Below are 23,157 nucleotides of genomic sequence, written 5' to 3'. Positions count from 1 at the left end.
TTACGGTGTTTTCTATTTTACTAGATTTACTAGAGTGCTAGTCAGTCAGATTTGAGTTATTCTGTAAATACAAAAGGAATTTAACAATTAAGTGACTACTTACTTTCATTTTTATAAGGTAGGCCTAACAACGAACGTATCCTGCAGAACTTGTACTTTACGTTTGAAGAAATAAATAGCTTTTACTCTCGTGAAATTAACTGGACTTTGTGTTATTTTTACAGAATAATTAAAAAGAAACAACCCAACCAAAGGAACCATTACAGCAATATACTTCCGTTGATCATGTTATAGAACGTGTAAATATTCAAAATGCATACCATTAAATTATAAAACAACATATATTAATAAATAGCAATAAACTAAATGTGTGTGTAACTAAGATAACTCTACGAAAGAAACACTCGTAAAACCTTTTTAAAACTCGTGCAGAGGCCTGGGTAATACGTGACGAGACGTGAATGCGGAAATGAAAATCAGACCATAGACAATGTGATTAACCTAACTGGATTAAAATTAATTTTGAAAATGGGTTGTGATACAATAAATCACAAACAATGTTTCTGTTTTTCGGGTGTTTAGTTTTAGCTATTTTATAATTTTATTTAGATATCTTAAAATCGGTGTTTTTTGGGGTTTTCATTTTTAGTTTTTTATGTAGAGACTTTAAAATCAGTGATTTTCGGAGTTTTAACTTTTAATACTATAATGAGTACACTAATATACCGCATATTCTATGTACACTAATTATTGGGATAATAACAGGTACAAAACATAGTTCTGTTTATGTTAAAGATTTGTAAGAGCTGCTAATATTTCATATAAAAGTATATAAACAAACTCGGGAAAATGGGGGGGGGGCGATAATGTTAAGTAAACTGAATAACCGTTAAGGTGTTTATTGGAAAAACACCGATTTCATTTAATATTTAAATCAGTGTAGTAACGATTTTACACAGCTTATAGTACCCACGTATTACCAAGTTTCCGGATCCAAACATGAGGCCATTGCTGATCTGGAGCCATTAACATTCTTCACGTTGCGTAATTGTTTTAGTGATTATTCTGTGCGTGAAAAGAAATAAATAAATGGTCATGAAACTCGGATTGCACAAGTAGCTCTTCATCGAGGCCTGTACTTTGCCTGTAATGATACCACCTGGTTGAATAGCTCTTCATCGAGGCCTGTACTTTGCCTGTAATGATACCACCTGGTTGAATTCAACCAGGTGGTATCATTACAGGCAAAGTACAAGCCTCGATGAAGATCTATTCAACAAGGTGGTATCATTACAGGCAAAGTACAGGCATCGATGAAGAGCTATTCAACCAGGTGGTATCATTACAGGCAAAGTACAGGCCTCGATGAAGAGCTATTCAACCAGGTGGTATCATTACAGGCAAAGTACAGGCCTCGATGAAGAGCTATTCAACCAGGTGGTGTCATTACAGGCAAAGTACAGGCATCGATGAAAAGCTATTCAACCAGGTGGTATCATTACAGGCAAAGTACAGGCCTTGAGGAAGAGCTACATATTGCACACACATTTATCTGAACATTTTAGTGTAGTCCTTTTCCAACTGGCATTGAACTAGGAATTTCGTGTAACAGCAGAAACACGTACATATACATTAGGGCTATGTAACACTTGATCATACAATAAGTCTCTAATCAGAACTGAGCTATGAGTATAACTGTAAATATCATATTATGTACACAGTGTAATCTGTACGTTTTCTGTTTGGATTCCCACTGAATACCAGTTAAGGCAATAGAATCCTTTGATTTTCTCAAAGTAGTGTTTAATAAGTTTCTTGAATGGCTGGCTGCATTTCTAGGGGACCCTTAAACTAAATTTTAATTTGATATCAGAATAGTGGGCAGTTATCAATTATTCCAAAGTGTTTACTCCGAAAGACCTAGGAGTTGTGTGTGTGTGTGTGTGTGTTTTAAAATTTATTCCCAGAAATGTGTATTGCTGCGAATCCACATTTATGGTCATTCACATGTCAAAATAATGTAGTAAAACAAAAAGTAATCACAGTGTAAATTACATCATGAAATGTGGTCTGCATATACTTCAACCTTATTCATTTGTATCTTTAAAAGTGTGTGTTTATTGTGGCAGTTCAAAGTCATGAAAACATTTCCAGGTGGTTCTAATATGTTTGTCTACATCTGAAAAGCTGTGAACAAACAGCTTTTGCTTGGAACCAGAAATAGGTGACTATGACGTCACACTTAACAACCCAATACAGCGCCTGATGTTCACTGATCATCCTACTCCACCTCCTGGTTACTCTATGCCAATTGTTGTATTATGATTATGCAAGAGAAACGGGCGATTTCAGTCGTTTGTTTAAACATGTTTCTGCTGAATTTTCCAAATCAACCAGCGAAACTAAGCTCGTGGTATTAAGACAAATAACTGTGATATCATATTCAAATAAAGATATAAAATCTGGTATTTTTCTAATTTTAAAAATACATCTTGGAAGGTTATAAACTATACTTCGATATGGTACTGGCATTTAAAAAGTTTCCCCGAATGATGAAAATATATATTTGATCTCGAACCTTACAATATATATATATATATATATGAAATATTTATTATCAGCAAATTTGTTATGAATATATATGTAGCTCTAATACTATTAGTCACATTAATTGTTAATAAGCGATTTATAACAGCACCATAAAACAATAATGAACTTAATATGAAATAAACATTACAGTTAAATTGTCATTGTCAGTCCTAGTTGCCAACTTGGTGTCATAACGGATAATGTCTGTGGTAATAGCACCCAAAAGCGTTGGGAATATTCCATCTATCAGACAACATCCAAACGCTGATGTTAAACAAGCCAGCTGTTATGGAAAATCAATTAAGGGTACAGAACTGAGTACTTATACCCACAACGTCTCAACTCCTACTCCCTTCCACTGTCTGCAACATTGTGGGAAGGCAGGTGCCTTTAAAGTTCTTGAAGCTCATAAAGTAGAAATGAAACTACCTTAAAATTTCTACTATGTGAAACTCCGCCCTTACAAAAAAAAGGTAATAAACGGAACTAAATGATCTTAAAGAGAATCAAAAACCCTACCTTAATAGTTCTTACATTCCCAACCTTTTAAGCGTTTGGTTTTGGGTGCTATTACCAGAGGCATTATCCGTTTAGATATCAAGTTGAGAACTTGGACCGACAATGGCAATTCTACTGTAATATTTATTTCATATATGTATATATCGAGAGAGAGAGAGCGAGGGTTAAAAACATTATATTAAAATTATTTTGAATACGCAAATAAGCAAGTAACGTGACAACTACACTCGATATAAAGTTGTAGTGGTACGGAGGGTATAAGAACTACATTTTGGCATTGTTTAGCATGACATAGGTAGAGTAATGTTCTCAAAAATTGATTGTTTTTGGGAAGGGCACGTAACCGTCCTTTCTGAAAAAAAAAAATTATACACTCAGATCAAAAAGATGTGTTCAGGCTAGGGATTCAAGATTCCCAAGATGAGAATCCTCCCTGTACTTAATGGCATTGAAAAACAAAGGAATATGGATCATTTTGCAACAAGTCATACCGCAGCTACGGTAAGAAAAGTGTAATGTCTTGTAAAATTGATAATCCACGAATAATAAGATCAATAGCAAAACTATTCTTGTTTCACGAGCAACAATATGCAACATAATCAAGAAGGATCTCCACCTGGAAAAGCAACACAAGTCATGTGTACACATGATGCTTCTACAACATATTCATCTAACTATCACATATCTCAAGAGGCTTTTGAATAAAATAGGTATTCATGGTAATACATACGAAGACATATCAGTCTAATCGCCAGATGCAACAACTATGTATTTCTGTGCAATCGACCTGTTCAAGTGGATGCTGGGAAAATTTAGCCTTTGTAGAACATTAAATGGCTCATGGAAAGCATGCAGGGAGAAGGGGTGTGCTTTGGACACAGCAGTCTTGCGATAAATCCTTTTGTTATGGAAACTACGCCGTGGGGCTATTGTTAAGAGGAGTGTCATCAGATAGAGCATGACCAGACACAGAGACATGAGCATTAAGGCATAGTGAGGCTCCAAATGCATTTTAATATAACTTACTCAACTTCTGTATACATAAACTAAAAAAAACAACAAAAACAACTCATAAATAGGCTGTAAAATACGGAGACAAAAACGAATGCCAATTTTAAACCATTGCTCTTGTTTCTTTTTGTATAAAACTCTCAAATATATGACTTGTATTTATGGCTTTAATTCCTGATTGGATCCATAGATTGCATCATATTGAGAAATTTTATGTTTTTGCCCGTTACAACACTTAGTTTGAAGAATTGAAAAAAATTAAAAATTAGTCCATTTCTATATAAAATATAGAAATATTGTTGGAGATTTATTTGACACTTTTGTAACTCATATTATTAGAGAACATGTAACCAACAAATTTATTTAGAAAATTGTATTTAAAAATACCGATGGGTTATGTACCCTATGGGCAATTCTAGAGTGGACTAAATAAAACAGTCAAAGATGTAGGATTTCTAGAAGAAACAATGCTAGAAGACATTGATAGGAAGTTAATGGTTATGGTTAAACAATCTGTTACCTTCAAGAATCAATATATTGGTACCAAACATTACATCTAATCTACTACTGCACTCATCATCGCAAATGTTTAGACTAATGGCCATGATAATGCATATATTTATATTATAAAGAACTTTCCACAGACTCTTCACTGTACATGGAAGTAGTTTCGAAGACTACGACTAAATTGGCCCGGCATGGCCAGGTGGTTAGGACGTTCGACTCGCAATCTGAGGGTCGCGGGTTCGAATCCCTGTCACACCAACCATGCTCGCCCTTTCAGCCGTGGGGGCATTGTAATGTGACGGTCAATTCCACTATTCGTCGGTAAAAGAGTAGCCCAAGAGTTGGCAGTGGGTGGTGATGACTAGCTGCCTTCCCACTAGTCTTACACTGCTAAATTAGGGACGGCAAGTGCAGATAGCCCTCGTGTAGCTTTGCGCGAAATTCAAAACAAACAAACAGACTACGACTAAGCAGACCAAAACCCGTTAGAGCTATATGGGATTATGTGGATTTCAGTTCATTTGTCGATCTTTGATATGAAGCCAATCATTTACTTTGAGGTGTGGCTTGAAGCTTGTAAGTCTTCATCAACTTCAAACTCTTTTTTTAATGTTCTGTTAATATTACCAGGAGATTCGTCCAGTTTTACTACAATAATATTTGGGCCAGAGAGTTATCTTTGTAGCTATAGTCTTCACAACGAAGATGATCGCGTTTCTCTGGATTTGTTTGATAATTTCGGGGTCTGTTGTTATTCTATTTTTTTTTTTTTTTGACATGTCACTCGGAAAATCAGAAAATGTAAACATCTGTATAAGAAAGCACAGTATGCGAATATAATAATATGGCAAACAATGATTTATATGTACAATGAAGTGATTAATGTTTGGAGAGACAAATTACATGTTTCGAGAGGACATTGTCTGTCTTATTCGTGTCCTCCAAAAATAAATCACTTCATTATGCATATAAATCGTTGTTTGCCACATTATTAACAGAAGATGTAAATGTATCAAATTAAAAAATATGATTTCTAAACTGATGAAAGTAAGAACACAAATACAAGTACATTGTGAAAATACCTAATTGTTGGGTAGTTCTGTTTCAGTGACTTTTTCCAGAAACAATAATCTGTATTCTTAAATATATATATTTCCTTTGCATTTCACAGAATTACAATATTTTTTAATCGCAAAATGGTTTAAGAATAAAAATTTTAATATTCTAATCTTATTTATAAAAAAAAACAAATTTGTGTTAACTGTCCATTATTAGCTTTCAATACGTAATAGTTGGCTTAAAACTACAGGTGATTTTTATAAAGACTATCCTGAAGTTCACACAATTATTACACAACGGGCAAAAAATACTATCGTACAGACTTATAACTTTGTTCTAGGAAGTTCATAAAACGCTTTATTTAGAATTTATTGGCCGCATATGGGTAAAAATTTGAAAAAATAATAAGCTTGACAAGATAACTTCATACTTGTGGTTATGTCTCACAGTACGTTAAACAGTATATAGTATTTCCATCTTTCAATCTTATGATAACAAGGTTTATCTTTCTAATAAAGGTTTAAAACTTGGTTCGGCAAGATTAGTAATGAATGTAAATACAACGTAACAACTAAGGGTATACTTTACAAACAAATAAACCAAAAATGCAGAGGTGACAAAACAAAGAAATTAGACTTTTGGAGATCAATAAAATGAAAAATCCTTAGTTTCATTTTTTTTATTTCCCTGGCGACATTTCGAGCAAATGCTCTTTTTCAAGCCAGAACAAGCCTGTCGATTAACGAAGAATTATTGCAGGACGTTTTGAAAGGAGCAATGTACCAGAAAAAAAAAGAATTAACGTGAGACAGAAACACGAAAATTAAACAATATGCCACATCGATAAGTTTACGGAATTATAGCACTAAAATCCGGGGTTCGATTCCTCACGGTGAACACAACAGATAACCCAATATGGCTTTGCTCTAAAACAAATTAATCAATATAATAATGACAACAAAACTGAAGAAAATAGTGAAAAGTTATTGATTTAAAATAAGGGCATAAAAAAGTTGCGAGAAAAGATATTAAAACTTTAATAAGAACAAGTTGAAAAACTGAATGAAATAACTTGAAAAAAATATAAAAAGCTGAACCGTTCGTTATTATCAAAAGGATTTATAGAACCTAATTTTAAAATGATTTATTTTTCGATTCCGATCCTTTGATTGGTGTTGAGGGAGGCATATTGAAAGGAAATTACTTTAAAATGGCCAAGCGGAATAATCAGCTTTGTTGAAGGGACGAATTCTTAATCGAATTGTTATACCAATATTCTCGTGTGCCTTCAGCGAGCATACGCCTGGTTTCTTCTACATAGATTTAGTTGCAGTTCGCAGCTGTCCCAAATAATACAATCAATGGGTAATTGTCTATGGGTATTCAAACACACCTGAAACAGTAACCAAAAGAGATGCAATCAAAAAAGATAAAAACTGTACTTATCCATTATCTACTACTCAGTATGAAGTGATTCAAATTATTATAATGTATCCGTTGATTCTTAGTATATTCTACCTTAGCACATGCAATGTTTGATAAAAGCGCAGTGCACCGAAGTTTTGCTTGTCATAAAACGTAAGCTGTATCTACAGATCTGCCTTCAAAACAAAACCAGCAAGCTCAGTTTCAGAACTGATTTCGAAATCTCACAACGTCAGGTTCGAGTATATGTTTCTCAGCTTCTCTTACATCATTTAGAATGTCATTTGGATTAACAATCTTCAGTTCTTCTGGTGAAAGATTTGCTTTTTTGGTCAAAAGCAGAGCATTCCATCCGGCATTTATGGCTCCCCAATAATCCACATGTAAGTCATTACCAATATGAACAGCCTGCTCTGGCAGAATGTCCAGATGTTTGACATGATCCAAGGCCAAGTTAAAGATACCTTTGCTAGGTTTCTTGACTCTGGCGGAATAAGAATCAATAACAAAATTAAAGTGAGGAAGAAGGCCTACATCAGATAAAATGCTTTGTAAGCGGTTGTCGAAGTTGGAAATAATACCGAGTTGTACATTAGCCTTTGCAAGATTCTCCAGAAGGGAATGTGTTCCACGCTGCATCTGCCAACACACTTTAGTACTATAGGCTTTAAATAAGTGACGAGATATTGCCTGAAGCTGTTTTTGGTCCAAATAATCATACCCAGCATCATGGAATACTCTCACTATCAAACTGGCCCACCATGTCTGCGGTGCAAGTCCCGTTGTGGCTCCAAAGTTTGGATGCTTCTGGTTCAAGATCTTCCACTGTCTTTTAAACGCTGCGTTCAGCTGAGCTGCATCGCTCTGTATACCATAAAGCTTTGATATCTGGGAGTATTCTTCTCCAATCGGGATTTTAAACTTAAGTAGAGTGTTGGTGACATCGAAAGTGGCAAGTCTGATCCGATACATTGTAGTTTCCGTGGAGACGACTAAGTTTCAATGATGATATTTCAAACCGGCATGCTGTTGAAATAGATACTTACATTAAAAAAAATGATGAAACGTTAAAACATATCACACAAACTGGCTGATTAATGGTTGAACTCCAGATAAGGAAATAAAGATCAATCTAATTTAAACTGACTATTGCCAACCAGAATTATCTATACTTTAAAGGTTTTGATAAGATAAAATAATACTGATAATATGTATATATACGTGTATATTTCCATTATAAGTAAGAAAGCAAATGATTGCGCATAGAAATTAGGAACTGCAAAGTAAACAAACATATCAAAGTCTGGTTTTAATCATATTACTTTGTTTGGCTACGTCCGACTATTATGAAGGGTTAAAAAACAACGACAATATAATACAACAAATACATTGTTATCAAACCTATATAATTCTTCATCGTAAGGTCATTAGAAGTTATCCCGTGCTCTTGTTCGTTAATTTTTTGATCGAGCTATATTTAATAGCCATTCTAATATTACACCAGTATTTTCATTAACTGTGTTCTTGAATTTATAAGAGTTAAATGTTTATTTAATATCGTGAAAATTACAGATACCAGACTACAGGATATTATCTTAAATATCTCGCTCGACCTTTCTGTACAGAATCACCAGTGAGACGCTTTACTATATACCGTGAGGGCTGTTAAATGATAGTTCAAACAACCAAACGATAGATGTAGCATTATGTAAGTATACTAACATATAGAGGAGGGTGAAAAAGGTGTTAGAAGATTTAAGAACTACGTTTAAGTTACGGCAGATTTCCTGTTTCATTCCTATTTTATAGTACAGAATTATTATCATGTCTCTCTACAGAAGTCTTATCAAATATATAATTATGTAATGATTATACAAACCACATAGATACTAAATTACATATACACAAAGGCGGAAATGAGACGGATATTCCTTAACACGTAATACATAGCACTCGGCTTGCAATCGCTGTTTTCATATACACACACATTAAATTAGCATATCAGCTCAAAGAAATTAAATACAAGTAGAAAGGGAATTAGTTTTAATACTGTGTTTTCAGACACTTTAAAAACGACTTCGATTGATAACACAGGTTTGGAAATGTTTACATGTTGTATAGTAATTCCGGTACGTCGAATCCGAATATGATATACATTTTTCTCCATCACGTACAGATTTTTCACCAAACGTCATAACGCATCACATAAAAGAAAGACTACAACACGTAGTTTGAGATTAAAAGACGTAGATTTCACAAACACACACACACACTCACACAAAAACAGGATGAATGAGGATGCATATTCGTTTGACATCAATGTTCTTCTGTTTTCTTCAGTTTGTTTATATTTTTTTGTTAACAAATGTAATAATAAAAAATGTTCATTATGATAAACGAAATAATAATTTGATTTAAGTAAGAATTTTTCCCCGATTTGTATAAAAATCCTTACGTGATAGAAAAAAACAACGTTATTTTTAAAACCTGCGTAGCTGAATTATGGAAAACCTGTTATTAAAACCAAAACAACTTTTATGAAGTTTAAATTCGCAGGCCCGTGTAATCTGGCCATAGATTGTACCAGTGTGTTGGTTGGTTCAACATTCATAGTTGCTTCCATATCGAATGTTTGTTAGTATGAAATCGGTCCTATACTATGTATCCTGAGCCGCTGTGGACGATATAGTGTTTTAATGAAGTAAAAAATAAAAGCTTTTGCACAAAGCAAGATGTAGTTTGAGGTGTAGTGACATATCCCTTTCTAAAGTTTTAATTTCATAAACTAACGATCATAATGACATTGTCATAACAACATAATGTCATATTATCGAGAGCTGTTGAAAAAAGTTAAGCCTAGTTTTAGGACGTAAAATATGTATGAAGTTGTTGAAAAAGTTAAGCCTAGTTTTAGGGCGTAAAATACATATGAAGTTCTATGCAATTTGTTACAAATGTATTATTCATGAACGTTATTATTTTCAATCAGGTTTTTGTATTATTCATTTCAAAAATACCACTTCCTATAATTACGCCAGAGTTAACAAAAAATTAATATTAGCCATCACTTCCTTGTACACGTAGGAGTAAAACAAAGTGTCTCCAGTTTAGGGTGACCAGACTCCAAGCCGAAAAACCAGGAAAGTCCAGCTCTTGCCCATAATTTCAAAATGGTTATTACAAATTTAAAGTAATTTAACTTTAATTTAATTTACTTTAAATTTATTGAACTGTTCCACAATATTTCCAAATATTTGAACATTGTTTTTGAAAACAAATTCAATAATTTTGTTTTGGTGATAGACACAAAACAGATGAGCAGAAATATTCAAATTATACATCCAAGAAATATTTAATTATTCACTATATCCAGTTTAGTTTTAAATAGGCTACTTCATACCTGGATTTATCTAACATCTTCAAGCATACTACTTTTACGTTTTAGTGTTACTTTGAAACTTTTAGACATTTTTGTGAAGAATGAATGGAACGTGTAAGTTCTGGTTTTTGCATTAAATAGTCATAAAGTTCAGTTCATGACTGTGTAAAGCGTGTTTTGACTATGAGTCCTGCCTTAACTGTCTCCACATTCAGACCTGCGCAGACACGGGCTTCTCACCCCACACAGACGGATCTTTCGTGAGAATTTTGAGATAGGAGAGCATGTGTTACAACAGTGAGCAAGTCAAGTAGGCCTATTACATTCGTGATTCGATGTGACTGTCAGTTTGGAGTCTTTTTTTTATAAAACCGGGACGTTTTGTGCGTCCAGAGAACTTTTCTCAGGACACTACGATAAAGTACCAAACTACCAGAAAACTGGACTGTCCCGGCAAAACTGGGACGTCTGGTCACCCCACTCCAGTTGCTCAGGATATATCTGAGAACTATAACACTAAAAATCGGGTTTTGATATCTGCAGGTGGTAGAGCACAGGTAGTAGTAGTTTTATGTTTAGCAGCCAATAAAAAACATTTATTTATATTGTATTCTACTATTATTTTAGATAGACCAAATTCAATGATTTTCTTTAATATGGCAAGGATGAATATGACGATGTTTAGTTTACATCCAACTAGGGACGCACCTTGTGTATCCACAAGTTCTCTTTAGTGCGGAGTATTTCTTTTTTGGCCGTATCTCCCAAGATGTTGAACTCGTTGTGTGTAATATTAATGTCACAGTCTAGCAAACAATGATGAAGAATAGCTGACTAATTACCTCCACCACCGAGGGTGGACGGAGGTTATGTTTTCACCCCTCTGTGTTTGTGTGTGTGTGTTTGTCAGCAAGATTTCTCGAAAACAACTGAATAGATTTGGGTGAAAGTTGGTATTCATTTAGACTATGACCCAACTTAGAAGTAATTAGTTTCTGGAGGGCCAAGGTCACGAAAATAGAAAAAAAATCCAAATCTGTTAACATGGGGTCCGATTTTTGACTTTTGCTCTATAACTCAAAATTAATCGGATTTTGATGAAACTTGGTGGACATATACAGAATATTATTCCTCATTGTCACGCCAAAAATGGCCCGTGTCCGTTGATAAAGACGGACATACGGACACATTTTCGTTTTTTTTGAGAGCCGAATATGATCAACGCTGCTTGACGGAGATATGCACTCTTCAAGAACCTAAAAAACAGTGGTAGTAAATTTGGTTTAAAACGTTTAATCCTAAACTAAAAGTTTAGGGTTAAATGACATCGAGATGTTCAGAAAAAAACTTTTTCTCTTCGCCCCCACACGTGGTGTAGGGAATTTAGAATGAATGCGTGAGAAGAACAAAACAAAAAAATACTGATAATTTGAGAATCACACGATGACTGATGGATCGATGGCAAGCAAAAAAGCAGAGAGGAAACGAGGGATGGTCAGAACAAAACCAACGGCTGATGTAGGACCTATGATCCTTCAGAACGGTGGTGGATCTATAGATCCGATGCCAAGAATTTGATGTGGAGGGAAATGGGAGCACCCCGAGAAAACCCACTTTCACAACCTGGCGCCTAATAATTGCCAGCCAGTGCCCAGTTAGGCTTAAATGACGTGAAACTATCTTGAGAGGAAGCTTGTCATTGCAAACAAGCGGATCTTTTGGAGGGGGTCTAGCACGAGGCGACGGAAGAAAGAGAACTGGGTGCAGCTGAATTCGTCTGTGGACAGTGGGTGAGATTCGACTGAGGTGTCTATGAATACGACAGTAGACGAACTGGATGATGAGTAGTAAGTCTTGGGGGTTATGCGCTCTTCTGAATGCCCCCTCCAGTTACATACCCTATTTTGCGCATTCTCTTTGATTCTTGAGCTCAAACAACGAACTGTAGAACACACACATAGCGAAGGTTACACATTGGACATGTAAATTTGTAGATGACATAAGAGCGATGCGTATTAGGGATCCTTTCTTTAAATTTGAAATAATTACATATATGAGATACCGGTTTGAAAACAATTCTAAACTTAATTTGTAGATAAGTTTTGTTATTCAAAATCGCTTTATTTAATTCTACTGCGTGTTTACTAGTAAAAGGCAGAATATAATAAACTATTTCTTTGGTTTCTACAGGTTTACTGATTTTAGAAATGTACAGATATTTTAAATAATTCATAATAATACTATCAATTAACTGTACAGTAAAACTATTTTTTTTGTAAAAAACAAAACAAAAAGCTTTATATTTTGTACTTCTTCGCCAGGTGGTTAGGTCGCTTGAATCGCAATCTGAGGGTCGCGGGTTCGAATCCCCCTCACTCCAAACATGTTCACCCTTTCAGTAGTGGGGGCGTTGTAATGTGACGATGAATCCCACTATTCGTTAGTAAAGAGTAGTCCAAGAGTTGACGGTTGGTGGTGATGACTAGTTGCCTTCCCTCTAGTCTTACACTGCTAAATTAGGGACGGCTAGCGCATATATCCCTCGTGTAGCTTTGCGCGAAATTCATAACAAACAAACAATCACTTGCAGCTGAGCCACTGGGGCGCCACCGATGTAAAAAATATTTTTTTGTATGCTTAGTTTCCTTGTGTTGGTTTACCAAAATATCTATACATTTATAATTACTAATGTGATTTTTTGTGCAGCATATATTCACATATTAATTATTATTATTGTAACACAATAGTTCATTGCATTTTGAAAAACAACTTGTTGTGAGAAAGTTTGTTTTGTTTTGAATTTCGCGCAAAGCTACACGAGAGCTATCTGATCGTCACATTATAACGCCCCCACGGCTGAAAGGACGAGCATGTTTGGTGTGACAGGGATTTGTGAGAAAGCAGAATACTTTCTATTCGAAAGTCAGCCTTCTGCGCAGAAAGCATTACTGCCCTTCATTCCTCAGTTAAGTGTGAGGTTCGATCCATATTGCAGATACAGCACAGATAACCCATCGCGTAGCTTTAGACTTAAACAAATAAACAACCTTTCCCAAGTTTAATTATTTTTAGTAGCTGTTTCTTCTAATGAACTTTGATACTGGTACACTTTCTCTTAACCATTTTATTTTTAGAGAGTTGAAATCAGAAGTAAATAAAAATAAAGATGATGCTTCAAAACTACCTTTTGTTCTCACAAGACGCTGCAAAAAAAGACCCCTTTAATCAATACCAGGATGCATCAGCTGGGTTGGAATTTGCTACCAAATTAATATCCAAAATGCTATTTAGGGGCAATACAAGAAAAACAATAATGTTAACTGCCCAAGGTGGCAAAGTAGTGAAGTATTTTAAACTTAACACAAGTGATTAAAATCACGCTTTACTGCAAATAGTTTTCTCATAATACCATTCATTAGAACGTTATTCATCCGGAACCAGAAGTGTGAAAAAAATAGAATTCCAGATGTGCATATTTTTTTTTCTGCTTAGAGCCACTTTTCAAGAGGACTTTTATTCAATACTAAACCTCACTAGTGGAGCTGCATTATGTCATACTAGGCGATTAACACACTGCGATATATTTCTTGTACAGCCATAGTTCAGCCTAGATCACGAGTATTACACGAAAGGCCTTCTGGTCAATGACTCGCTGTGTAAAAAAAAAGAAAAAATGCATTTGAAATGTTAATTTTACACCCCTTTATCTCTAGATAGAATAAAGTCTGAGTTTAATCATATTTATTAGGCCTAAAATGTCAATTTGCTTGGCCAGCTTAGAAGTTTAACACCATTACAATTACCACATCTATAACTTGTGAGAGTATGATAAATGTGTGAAAATAGCATGCTCTTTGAAATGCCTTAACATCAAACGCTTCCAATGTAACTTTTCTTTAACAAAAGTAAATGAAGACTTGATAAAAATTATTAAAAATGGGATATCTGTGTGCCCACTGCGAGTATCTAAACTCAATTTTTATAGTTTAAAGCCCACAGACTTACCGCTGAGCCACTGGGGGGAATTTTAAAGACATAAAATAAATTGACAATTGGTATCAAGGTTTGTATAAGATATGATGTTTGTCTTACTAGCCACACTCAACTTTGAGTTTATTAAACTTTCAAAGTCATCCTTTAAAGCACGAGGAAATAGAATGGGAAGGTATACAACCCGTGGTTATTTGGTATAAACCCACTGTGTGTCTCACCATGTTTAATTTAACATTAATTCACACTATTTTTCACTAATTAATGCACTATAACCATGGTTTGCTTTCGTATTACCAGTGGTTGATTCTAGTAAGGACAACAAACAAAAAAAAATCAGTTTTCAAATCCATTAGATGCTTAGGTGCTTCAGATTGTATTTGAGAAAGATGAAGATAATGGCATAAGGAACTTTTACTTCAATAACCGAAATAAATAGTAAGATAATTTCATATTTTACTAGGGAAAATAAGATCAATGAAGATTATGATAACGAGAACCATTACCCCTATTCATGGGATGCTTGTTTGGTTTGTGTCAAAAGTTTAGTGTTCTGTCAGTTTGCTGATAGTTATCACTGAATATCGTATGGCCTTTTTACGTTTTTGTTTGTTTATTTTGTTCTCTTGAACAACATCATATTGACAAAACCAAGATGACAGAGACCTCATGGTTCAGACATGGTTGTCCTTAATTTTGAGCTGCGGACCAGAGAGAAAGGCAACCAATGGGAAGTAACCGCCGTTTCACAAGTTTCTTCTTAACTGAATAGTGGGATTGACTGTCATTTTAATAACACACCCACTGCTGAAAGAGCAAAGTATGTTTGGTAGCAGATCGGATCCCCAGTTAGATAAATTAACCAATAAGCCATTGCACTGTTTGTAGCGGGGATTGAACACAGAATTGTGCTTAATAAGCACTGGAAATTACCACTGAAATACCGGGAATCAGACACATATAACTTACATATAAGCAGATTATGTGTTCTGAAATGTTCTATATAAACAACATATTTTATCGTAAAAAGAAGAGAACAGACACAATACACACACACACACATGTACATATAAATGACAATTTCCTTAGAATTGCTATGAGCCAAAAAAACAACAACAAAAAAACAAATAAATAAATAAACGGAAAATATTCGTGTAAACTTTTTTAATGCTTTATTTCTGACAAATGTATCTCGACTTTCTAAGTTTAGAATGATAGGACCAAGTGTTTTTATTAAATTTAGTATTGCATTGTTACTGTTTACTTTTAGGGTAGAAATGAAACTAAATATTAACAATAGCAGGAACAAACACCACACACATCTTAATAATCGGGTTTGTTTTGTTGTTGTTTTTTTTTGTAATAAAGTATCATAATATGAAACAGAAAATTTGCTGAGCGATTTTTGTCAGTCTTGTCCTGGGAGGATAATACATGTAAAGACAGAAATTGGTTAATTATAAGGTGTAGCCTTGTATGTATTTGTTTGGAATTAAGCACAAAGCTACACAATGGGCTATCTGTGCTCTGCCCACTGCGGGTATCTAAACTCGGTTTCTAGCGTTTTAAGTCCGCAGACATACCGCTGTGCCACTTTGGGGGGGGGGGGGCGCTTTGTAGCGATAGATCAAAGCGTTTTCAATAAATCTTTCATTTTCTATGCAGATTAGGTATTAACAGGACACCCGTTACAAGTGCATTGTAATATATCAGAATTTTGCTATGATGGTAGCTAGCATCTGTAGTCAGAGTGCAGAGTACGTCGTCTCAGTCACGTACGCAGTAACGGTACGCTACAAAGGGTACTACGCATTTATGGCAAAGTTCGTTCCCCTGCATGGCATTAACAGCTGGAAGACGTTATGTTATGTGCATGAGGATCCATACCTGTTTATAATTGTTTTTAATTATTTTTATGCAGTATTTGAGATTCCAGAACAGAGGTTAAAACTGATAAAGTGTGCCGTTATTATTAAACAGTTAAAACGTTACCCATTTAGTATTGTTATTGTTGTGTTTTCTTTTTGGTCTTGACATTCTTTTAAATATTTTAAACCGTTTAACTTTGTTTTTTTTTCACATTCCTTTTAACGCACAGTTTTATAAAACTACTTTAGTTTGTCTTTAAATAATTACAGATCTAAATACAAACATAACGTACTCACCACTAAAACTAAAACCGTCAAACTATATATATCTCTTCAAATATATCAAATTCTGATTGCTTTTTGTAGTAGAGCTCTCCAGTATATCAACCACGACCAAAACACTCATTCACATGATCACTTTGTTTCGCTAAAAAGTTGATAAAGTACCTGTAACTAAGCTGTAAGACAATACGCCGCCACTGACAACAGACAGCCACGTGACAGGGGATATCAGAGTCCTCTATTGATACTTTCATTAACTTAATTTCTTTATAAAGGTATTTTTTTTTCTTTTCCGAAAATGAGAAAAATAAACCATTGATAATTGAGATAAAACACACAACACATCCCACATGTTATATTATATAATTTTTCTTCTCTCTTCAGTAGCTCAATTTGTTGGAAAAGAATACAATAGTTAAAGTCTAAAAGAAAAACATGAGAAATTACATACCCTCGCTGTGCTGCTCCTTTTCGAGATTACATGCATTTATATGGGATAACGTCAAATTTAACCTTCGAAAACTAAGAAAATCCAGATCCATAATGATCAACGATCCGGATAATGTTTTGTAGTGTGATGAACAGTCTCAACCTTAATGTGCTCATGAAATTTGGTACAAATCCAATCACACTTTACAGTGTTAAATAATGGTTGGAGACGGCTTGAATGGGTAATGAAGAAAAACTTTAATATAACTTTAACATAACAGCAAATGTACAACGTTTCGACAACTTTGTCGACCCCTTGTCATCTCCCCATTCATCTCCAACCATTATTAATCTCAAAGTGGGTTCCTCGTCATCGAATATTAAGTACGATATTGTGAGTTAAGATAAATATTCTGATGATATTTGATTGGGTCAGTCAAAATATGTTCGAATGTATTTAGATTTATAAATATGATTTTAGTCTGATTCTAAATATCAGGTTCGAATCCAACTGCACAGTACGGTGGCCGGAAATAAAGTCACATGTCTTTCTACTTCTTTATTTGATACATCATACGTTTATGCCAACCAAGCTAAAACTGACCCACCATTAGCATGGCATATTTAGTTCTATCGTTTGAGTGCCGTAGTTGGCATTAGAAATAAACATTTATTTTTCTAAGTGTTATTCTCATAGAACACTGTTATAATATCTTCACCGTGCGTGGTAGATTGACAGACTCTAACTCAGAAAGTCCATGGTTCGCGTCCTGTTGATGTTAAATAGCGCTCCACACATTATAAGAGTAACGGTCTACTCCCACTATTCAGTCAGATAAGAGTAGCACAAGAATTGTAAATCATCAGTCTCTAGATCATCAGTTCTCAGTTAATTAGCATCAGCCAGTGTAATTTTAGACGAATATACGAAACAAACACCTTCTGAGTTCTCTTGCTATCACATCCTAATCTGCATGTTGAGCACCACTTTGGCTCATCGGCGACTTCTAAATCAATAAAGCCTGACATGGTCTGGTGATTAGGGCACTCGATTTGCAACCTGCGGGTCTCAGGTTCGAATCATATCACCGAAAATGCTCGTCCTCTAAGTCGTGGGGGCGTTATTCAATTATACTAACTGACTTCCTTCTATTCTACCACTTTTAAGTTAGAGATGGCTGACACAGATAGCTCTCGAGTATTTTTTGCGAAGTTCATTAATGAAAATGACTAACTCATTCCCAGTTTGCCCCTGAAGAAGAAAGGTTCATCTCTCGAATGTGCTCGGGTTATAGGGTTTTTATCATTTTGTATCAAGACTTATTGAACCAACCTCTCTTTCTGACATCATGAATGACTAACTCAATAACTCTTCCAGAATACCGAGTTGAAAATGCTGTAGAATAAAGCAAATTTGTTTATTCCAACTGATATTCTTAGCATCTTGTAACTTCTTACTTTGTTTTTTGTTGTTTTTTTTAATTTCGCGCAAAGCTACACGAGAGCTATCTGTGCTAGCCGTCCCTAATTTAGCAGTGTAAAACTAGAGGAAAGGCAGCTAGTCATCACCACCCACCGCCAACTCTTGGGCTACCAACAAACAGTGGGATTGATTGTCACATTATAACGCCTCTGCGGTTGAAAGGGTGAGCATGTTTGGTGTGACGGGGATTCGAACCCACGATCCTCCGATTGCGAGTCGAGCACCCTAACCCCCTGGCCATGCCGGGCCCTCTTCCTCTGTATATACGATGCTGTGTATAAGGCTGCTGCCTAATTAAATGGTCTTCCTGCTAAAGTTTCATACGTGATATAATAGGCCTAATATAGTCTTATTGTATCTTAGTCTTACGTCTGTGAGGTTTAGATAGTTAAAAAGTCACACAATACTACAAATGCTCCTGGAATTTTAGTTCACCTAAATCTACTCTGGGAATTGTAATTTCTAGTATACGTTTGAAGTTCTCTAATTTTTGGAAATGATTCAAGGTTTCCTGGATATCTCCATCATGTAATGTGAAACCGCTTAATGGGAATATCAAAACAAAATTATCCTGTTTAAAGTAATTGTCCCACACTGAGTCAGCGGTAAATTAATGGATTGATAAAGCTAGAATTCTCGGTTCGTTTCGCCTTGGTGGGTAGAGTTCAGATAGCCCATTTCGTAGTTTTGTGCTGAAACACAAAAAACAAACAAAGTAATCCACATTTCAATTTATTACAAAACAAATGTACAACTAAAAAGTAAGCGTGTTGCATATGCAGGCTAGTTTAGTGTAGGTATTTTTTGATGACAAAAAACTGCCCTTGATTATCAGCGTTATCACTTTTCCATCACCCAGAATAATGTTATTTAGAAGTCACTGGAACATACAAGTTAATCCAAGTTCCTCACAATCTAGCAATACCCTGGAACATACATGTTAATCTTATTTCCTTACAATTTACAATACTCTAAAACATACAAGTTAATCCTAATTCCTTACAATCTCTCAATACTCTAGAACATACAAGTTAATCCCAGTTATTTACAATCTAGGAAATCACGAAATGGGGTCGGATTTTCTATTTGATTGCTCCCTGGTCCAAAGGGAAAAAATCTGGCGGTTAAGCCTATGTATTTAGCTTGCAGACAGGGCAAGTACACTTGTATATTACTCTGGAAAATTTCAAGACTGTAATAACGTCTTTGGATTTGAAGAAATCCTCCAATCTTATTGTTGATTTGAAAACACTTCAAATATTAATTTGATATAAACAGTCCAAGTTCTTTAATTACTTTTCGCTGCATATTTAAACTATAGAATTCATAGTTTCACCGAATATAAAATAGTTAATACATATATATATATAGTTGGATGTTTCCAATAGATGTGATATTGTTAATACATATATATATATAGTTGGATGTTTCCAATAGATATGATATTGTTAATACATATATATATATAGTTGGATATTGTTCAGTTCCCTTTTATTAGACTATTTTCTTTTATTCTGCTAATTTTGCTTTTATGAAAATTAAGACTTTCTCTAATAATGAAAGTATAATTCAATAGTGTGATCATTCATAAAGGGACAAACTGAGTATACAACATTTAATATTTAAAATTATGTTTTCCGAAGATTCTGTGAAATTTCCTTACTATTTCATAAAGGTAAAATTTTATCTTCAAAAACAAAAATGAAAAAAATAACCATTGCTAGTTCTTGCTATTATTCATTAACTCATAATGAAAAATGTCTGCGGTGATAATACCCAAAAGAGTTGCGGATATCCCATCTAACGGGCATGATCCAACCACAAGTGTCAAACTAGGTTGTCGTTAGGCTAGAAGTTGATTGTTTTGATTCACAAAGTTTCAATTTTTACTGAATTTCGCTGTCTGCAGCCAGTTCTGAGAAGGCAGTTACATTTAATATTTCGACATAAAAGGCGGTTGTTAAAATAAGATCATAGCACAAATAAACCACCCTATGTTTCTACACTTGTATGACTCCCAACCTTCACATAACTAGCAGAAACACAAATTGTTTGTTTGCACACGTTTTTAAAAACCTTACAAAAAAATTGATTTTTCTTCTGAAAGTAATGCGTATAAAAACCAATAGATGTCGCAATTACTTGGCTCGTGAAAACTCCACTGGCAAGTATTTTATTACAGGAGGTCTGTGGTAGAGGTTACTTGGTGTAAGGTTTTACTCAGTTATAGTATTACTTCAACGCTTTGAATGTATTGACAACGGAATCAGTTATACAGCTATCAAAATATTATACTCGGCCTTATTACTTATATTTTCATATGTGATAAGCAAATGCTAATAAAAAGATTTTTGCAGACCATGGTCTGGTCTTGAATTTGATGAAATTAAAAACGAAAACAACAACATAAATTATTAAAAGAACTAATTGGTTGGTTTGTTCACCCGTTTAGGGAACATTCCATATAGGCCAGATCTGTGACTCCAAAAATATCTGAATAAGCTAAACCGTAATTAAGTCAGTATCCCCTCACTCCTCCCCTAACTGCATACTTTACACTTCTATTAGCTCTTGAAACACACGTGATAACAAACCTACATACTGTTACTTTTTAATATGTTTTGTTATTATATACTTTACATACACTGTATAGTCTCCCTGTTGGATCTGCTGTTCTCATAAATCGTTCCTTTGTGATAATATGTGTACTTTTGTAAAATTGTAATTATTCTCAGAATTTCAAGCTAAAAAAGCTCAACAGTATCTTGTTCCATCTAGTTCTTAGGCTAGGATAGTTTTTAGGCAGCGGATATTTGAAATTCGTATAGAGGAACACACTACGTGCCATCAATATGAACACACTACGTGCCATCAATATTTGTATATTCAGTTCTTGGGGGTATAAAACTAAAATAAATACACGACATTTTATCTGATATGAAACGTCTTGAGTTAATTTCTGTTACATATCCATAAAAAAAAGCCGAAAATATGAACGGTGTAATCTCTATTCTGGAGTTTGGAAAAGTGTTTATAAACTTTACATGATGTCAACCGACCGACGGCCACTTGACTCGTGAATATGACCTGAACACTAGGTTGTTAGGTTACTGGTTTGTTGCTGTTGTCAAGCGGATCTGTTACAACATCATCTATTTCATGAACTTGACCGCTTAAGATCACAACAGTCAGCAAGTTAGTTTATCCTTGTTAGGTTAGCGAGTTGAGCCCTGCCTTTGGTCGAAACAATAAAGAAATAAATAAAATTTTATCTCGAAGGAAACGCAAAACTGATAGAACAAAAAAAACTAGATTAACAAAAATAATGTAATGTGGATCCTTTCTCTTCAAGATAAGCTAAATTTTTAAAAACAAAACATTCTTTTATTAAAGACACAGTGTGATGTCTTTTGAAAACATATATTTACTTGTTATTAATTCATATACTATCACGTATTTATTTCCAGCTGTGATAAGATATTTCTTATTTCAAGTGTACCAAAACATTAAAATCTCACTTCAAAACTGTAAGAATGTGAAAATATCACATAAGAATAATTTCCGCGACAAGTCATTGCCATCTTTTCCAGCTTTTCAAATAATTATGGCTTACAATGGCTTTAAGAAAATAGAATCAATTCGTCTGTATTGATTATTTCATCAATTGGCTGATCATCGTATTATCACTCCACAAAGGTATTTGGAAAATGTGTCATATAAGAATCACAAGTGAAAAGAAAGAAGACCTTTTTAGCCTTTTTACTCTTGACTTTGATAACTGCAAGTGACTTTGTCGTTACCAGTCACCCCCCCCCCCTTCTCCTTCACCACAAAGTTTTTCGTGATATAAATGATGGAACAGTTTTATGGGACAAAGTTTGGGCAAGTTTTCTAATGTAAATACATCAAACTGGGGCTATAATAAATGTCGATATGAAAAAGAAAGTGAACAATCAGCAAATAGCAACAGTGATATGGAGTTAAGTAAGCCTATTGGTGTTACAGATAAAAAGTGATTAAAAATGATACCGCATTGATTTCAGCACTATCTGATGGTGTAACTTTATTGTAAGTTATATTTTAAAGCCAAATCATGTGGTAACAATGATAATAGGAATTATCAGCTTATATTAGAAATATCAAGAAACGTCAATATGATGGTACCTTACACTCAACTAGTGACGAAAAACTTAAATGAAATTGTATTATTAATTTATTATTGAATAAATCATCAAAAAATGAGATTATTAGTGAGATAATTGTGAATTGTCTTACAGTAACAAATTCATCAAGTAAACAAATGCATGTAATGTTGTTTGTGTTTATTAATGGACCAGACTAATTGTTGAAACAAATTAATCACAGGGATAATAAAGATAAGTTTGATAATTCAAAAGATAATGACAAAAATGTTTGCAGAACCAACAACCACTAGTAAAGTAATCGATATTGTAAAAAAAAAAAATATTAAAGCAGTTGTACTGGACAATATTTCTCTAGTAGCTATAAAAAATATTGAGTCTATTGTTATTTCAATGCAATACATGTTTAAGTATTGAAAAATAAATATTTACAGATTCTTTCCAAAAGACAAAAGTAATTATAAACCAATAACT

General features: G+C 34.3%; 1 protein-coding gene across 1 annotated transcript; it reads right to left on the bottom strand.

The window, feature by feature from the left end:
• Positions 1 to 6,652: 6,652 nt before the first annotated feature.
• On the bottom strand, positions 6,653 to 16,818 carry LOC106463874 (rhythmically expressed gene 2 protein-like). The gene is made up of 2 exons (XM_013923954.2): positions 16,645 to 16,818; positions 6,653 to 8,136 (listed from the first exon to the last, which is right to left on the bottom strand). Exon 2 carries the CDS (start codon positions 8,080 to 8,082, stop codon positions 7,315 to 7,317), a length of 768 nt encoding a protein of 255 aa, XP_013779408.1. The 5' UTR covers positions 8,083 to 8,136; positions 16,645 to 16,818; the 3' UTR covers positions 6,653 to 7,314.
• Between the last annotated feature and the right edge of the window lie 6,339 nt (positions 16,819 to 23,157).

This window comes from Limulus polyphemus, unplaced genomic scaffold (genome assembly GCF_000517525.1).
Source record: "Limulus polyphemus unplaced genomic scaffold, Limulus_polyphemus-2.1.2 Scaffold1508, whole genome shotgun sequence".
Classification (NCBI taxonomy): domain Eukaryota; kingdom Metazoa; phylum Arthropoda; class Merostomata; order Xiphosura; family Limulidae; genus Limulus; species Limulus polyphemus.
Note: the sequence above shows the minus strand (reverse complement) of the source record. Positions and strands in the feature narration are given on the sequence as shown.

Bases quoted from the DNA above. Each gene is read 5' to 3' on its own strand.
- LOC106463874 (XM_013923954.2), bottom strand. From the start codon at position 8,082: ATGTATCGGATCAGACTTGCCACTTTCGATGTCACCAACACTCTACTT.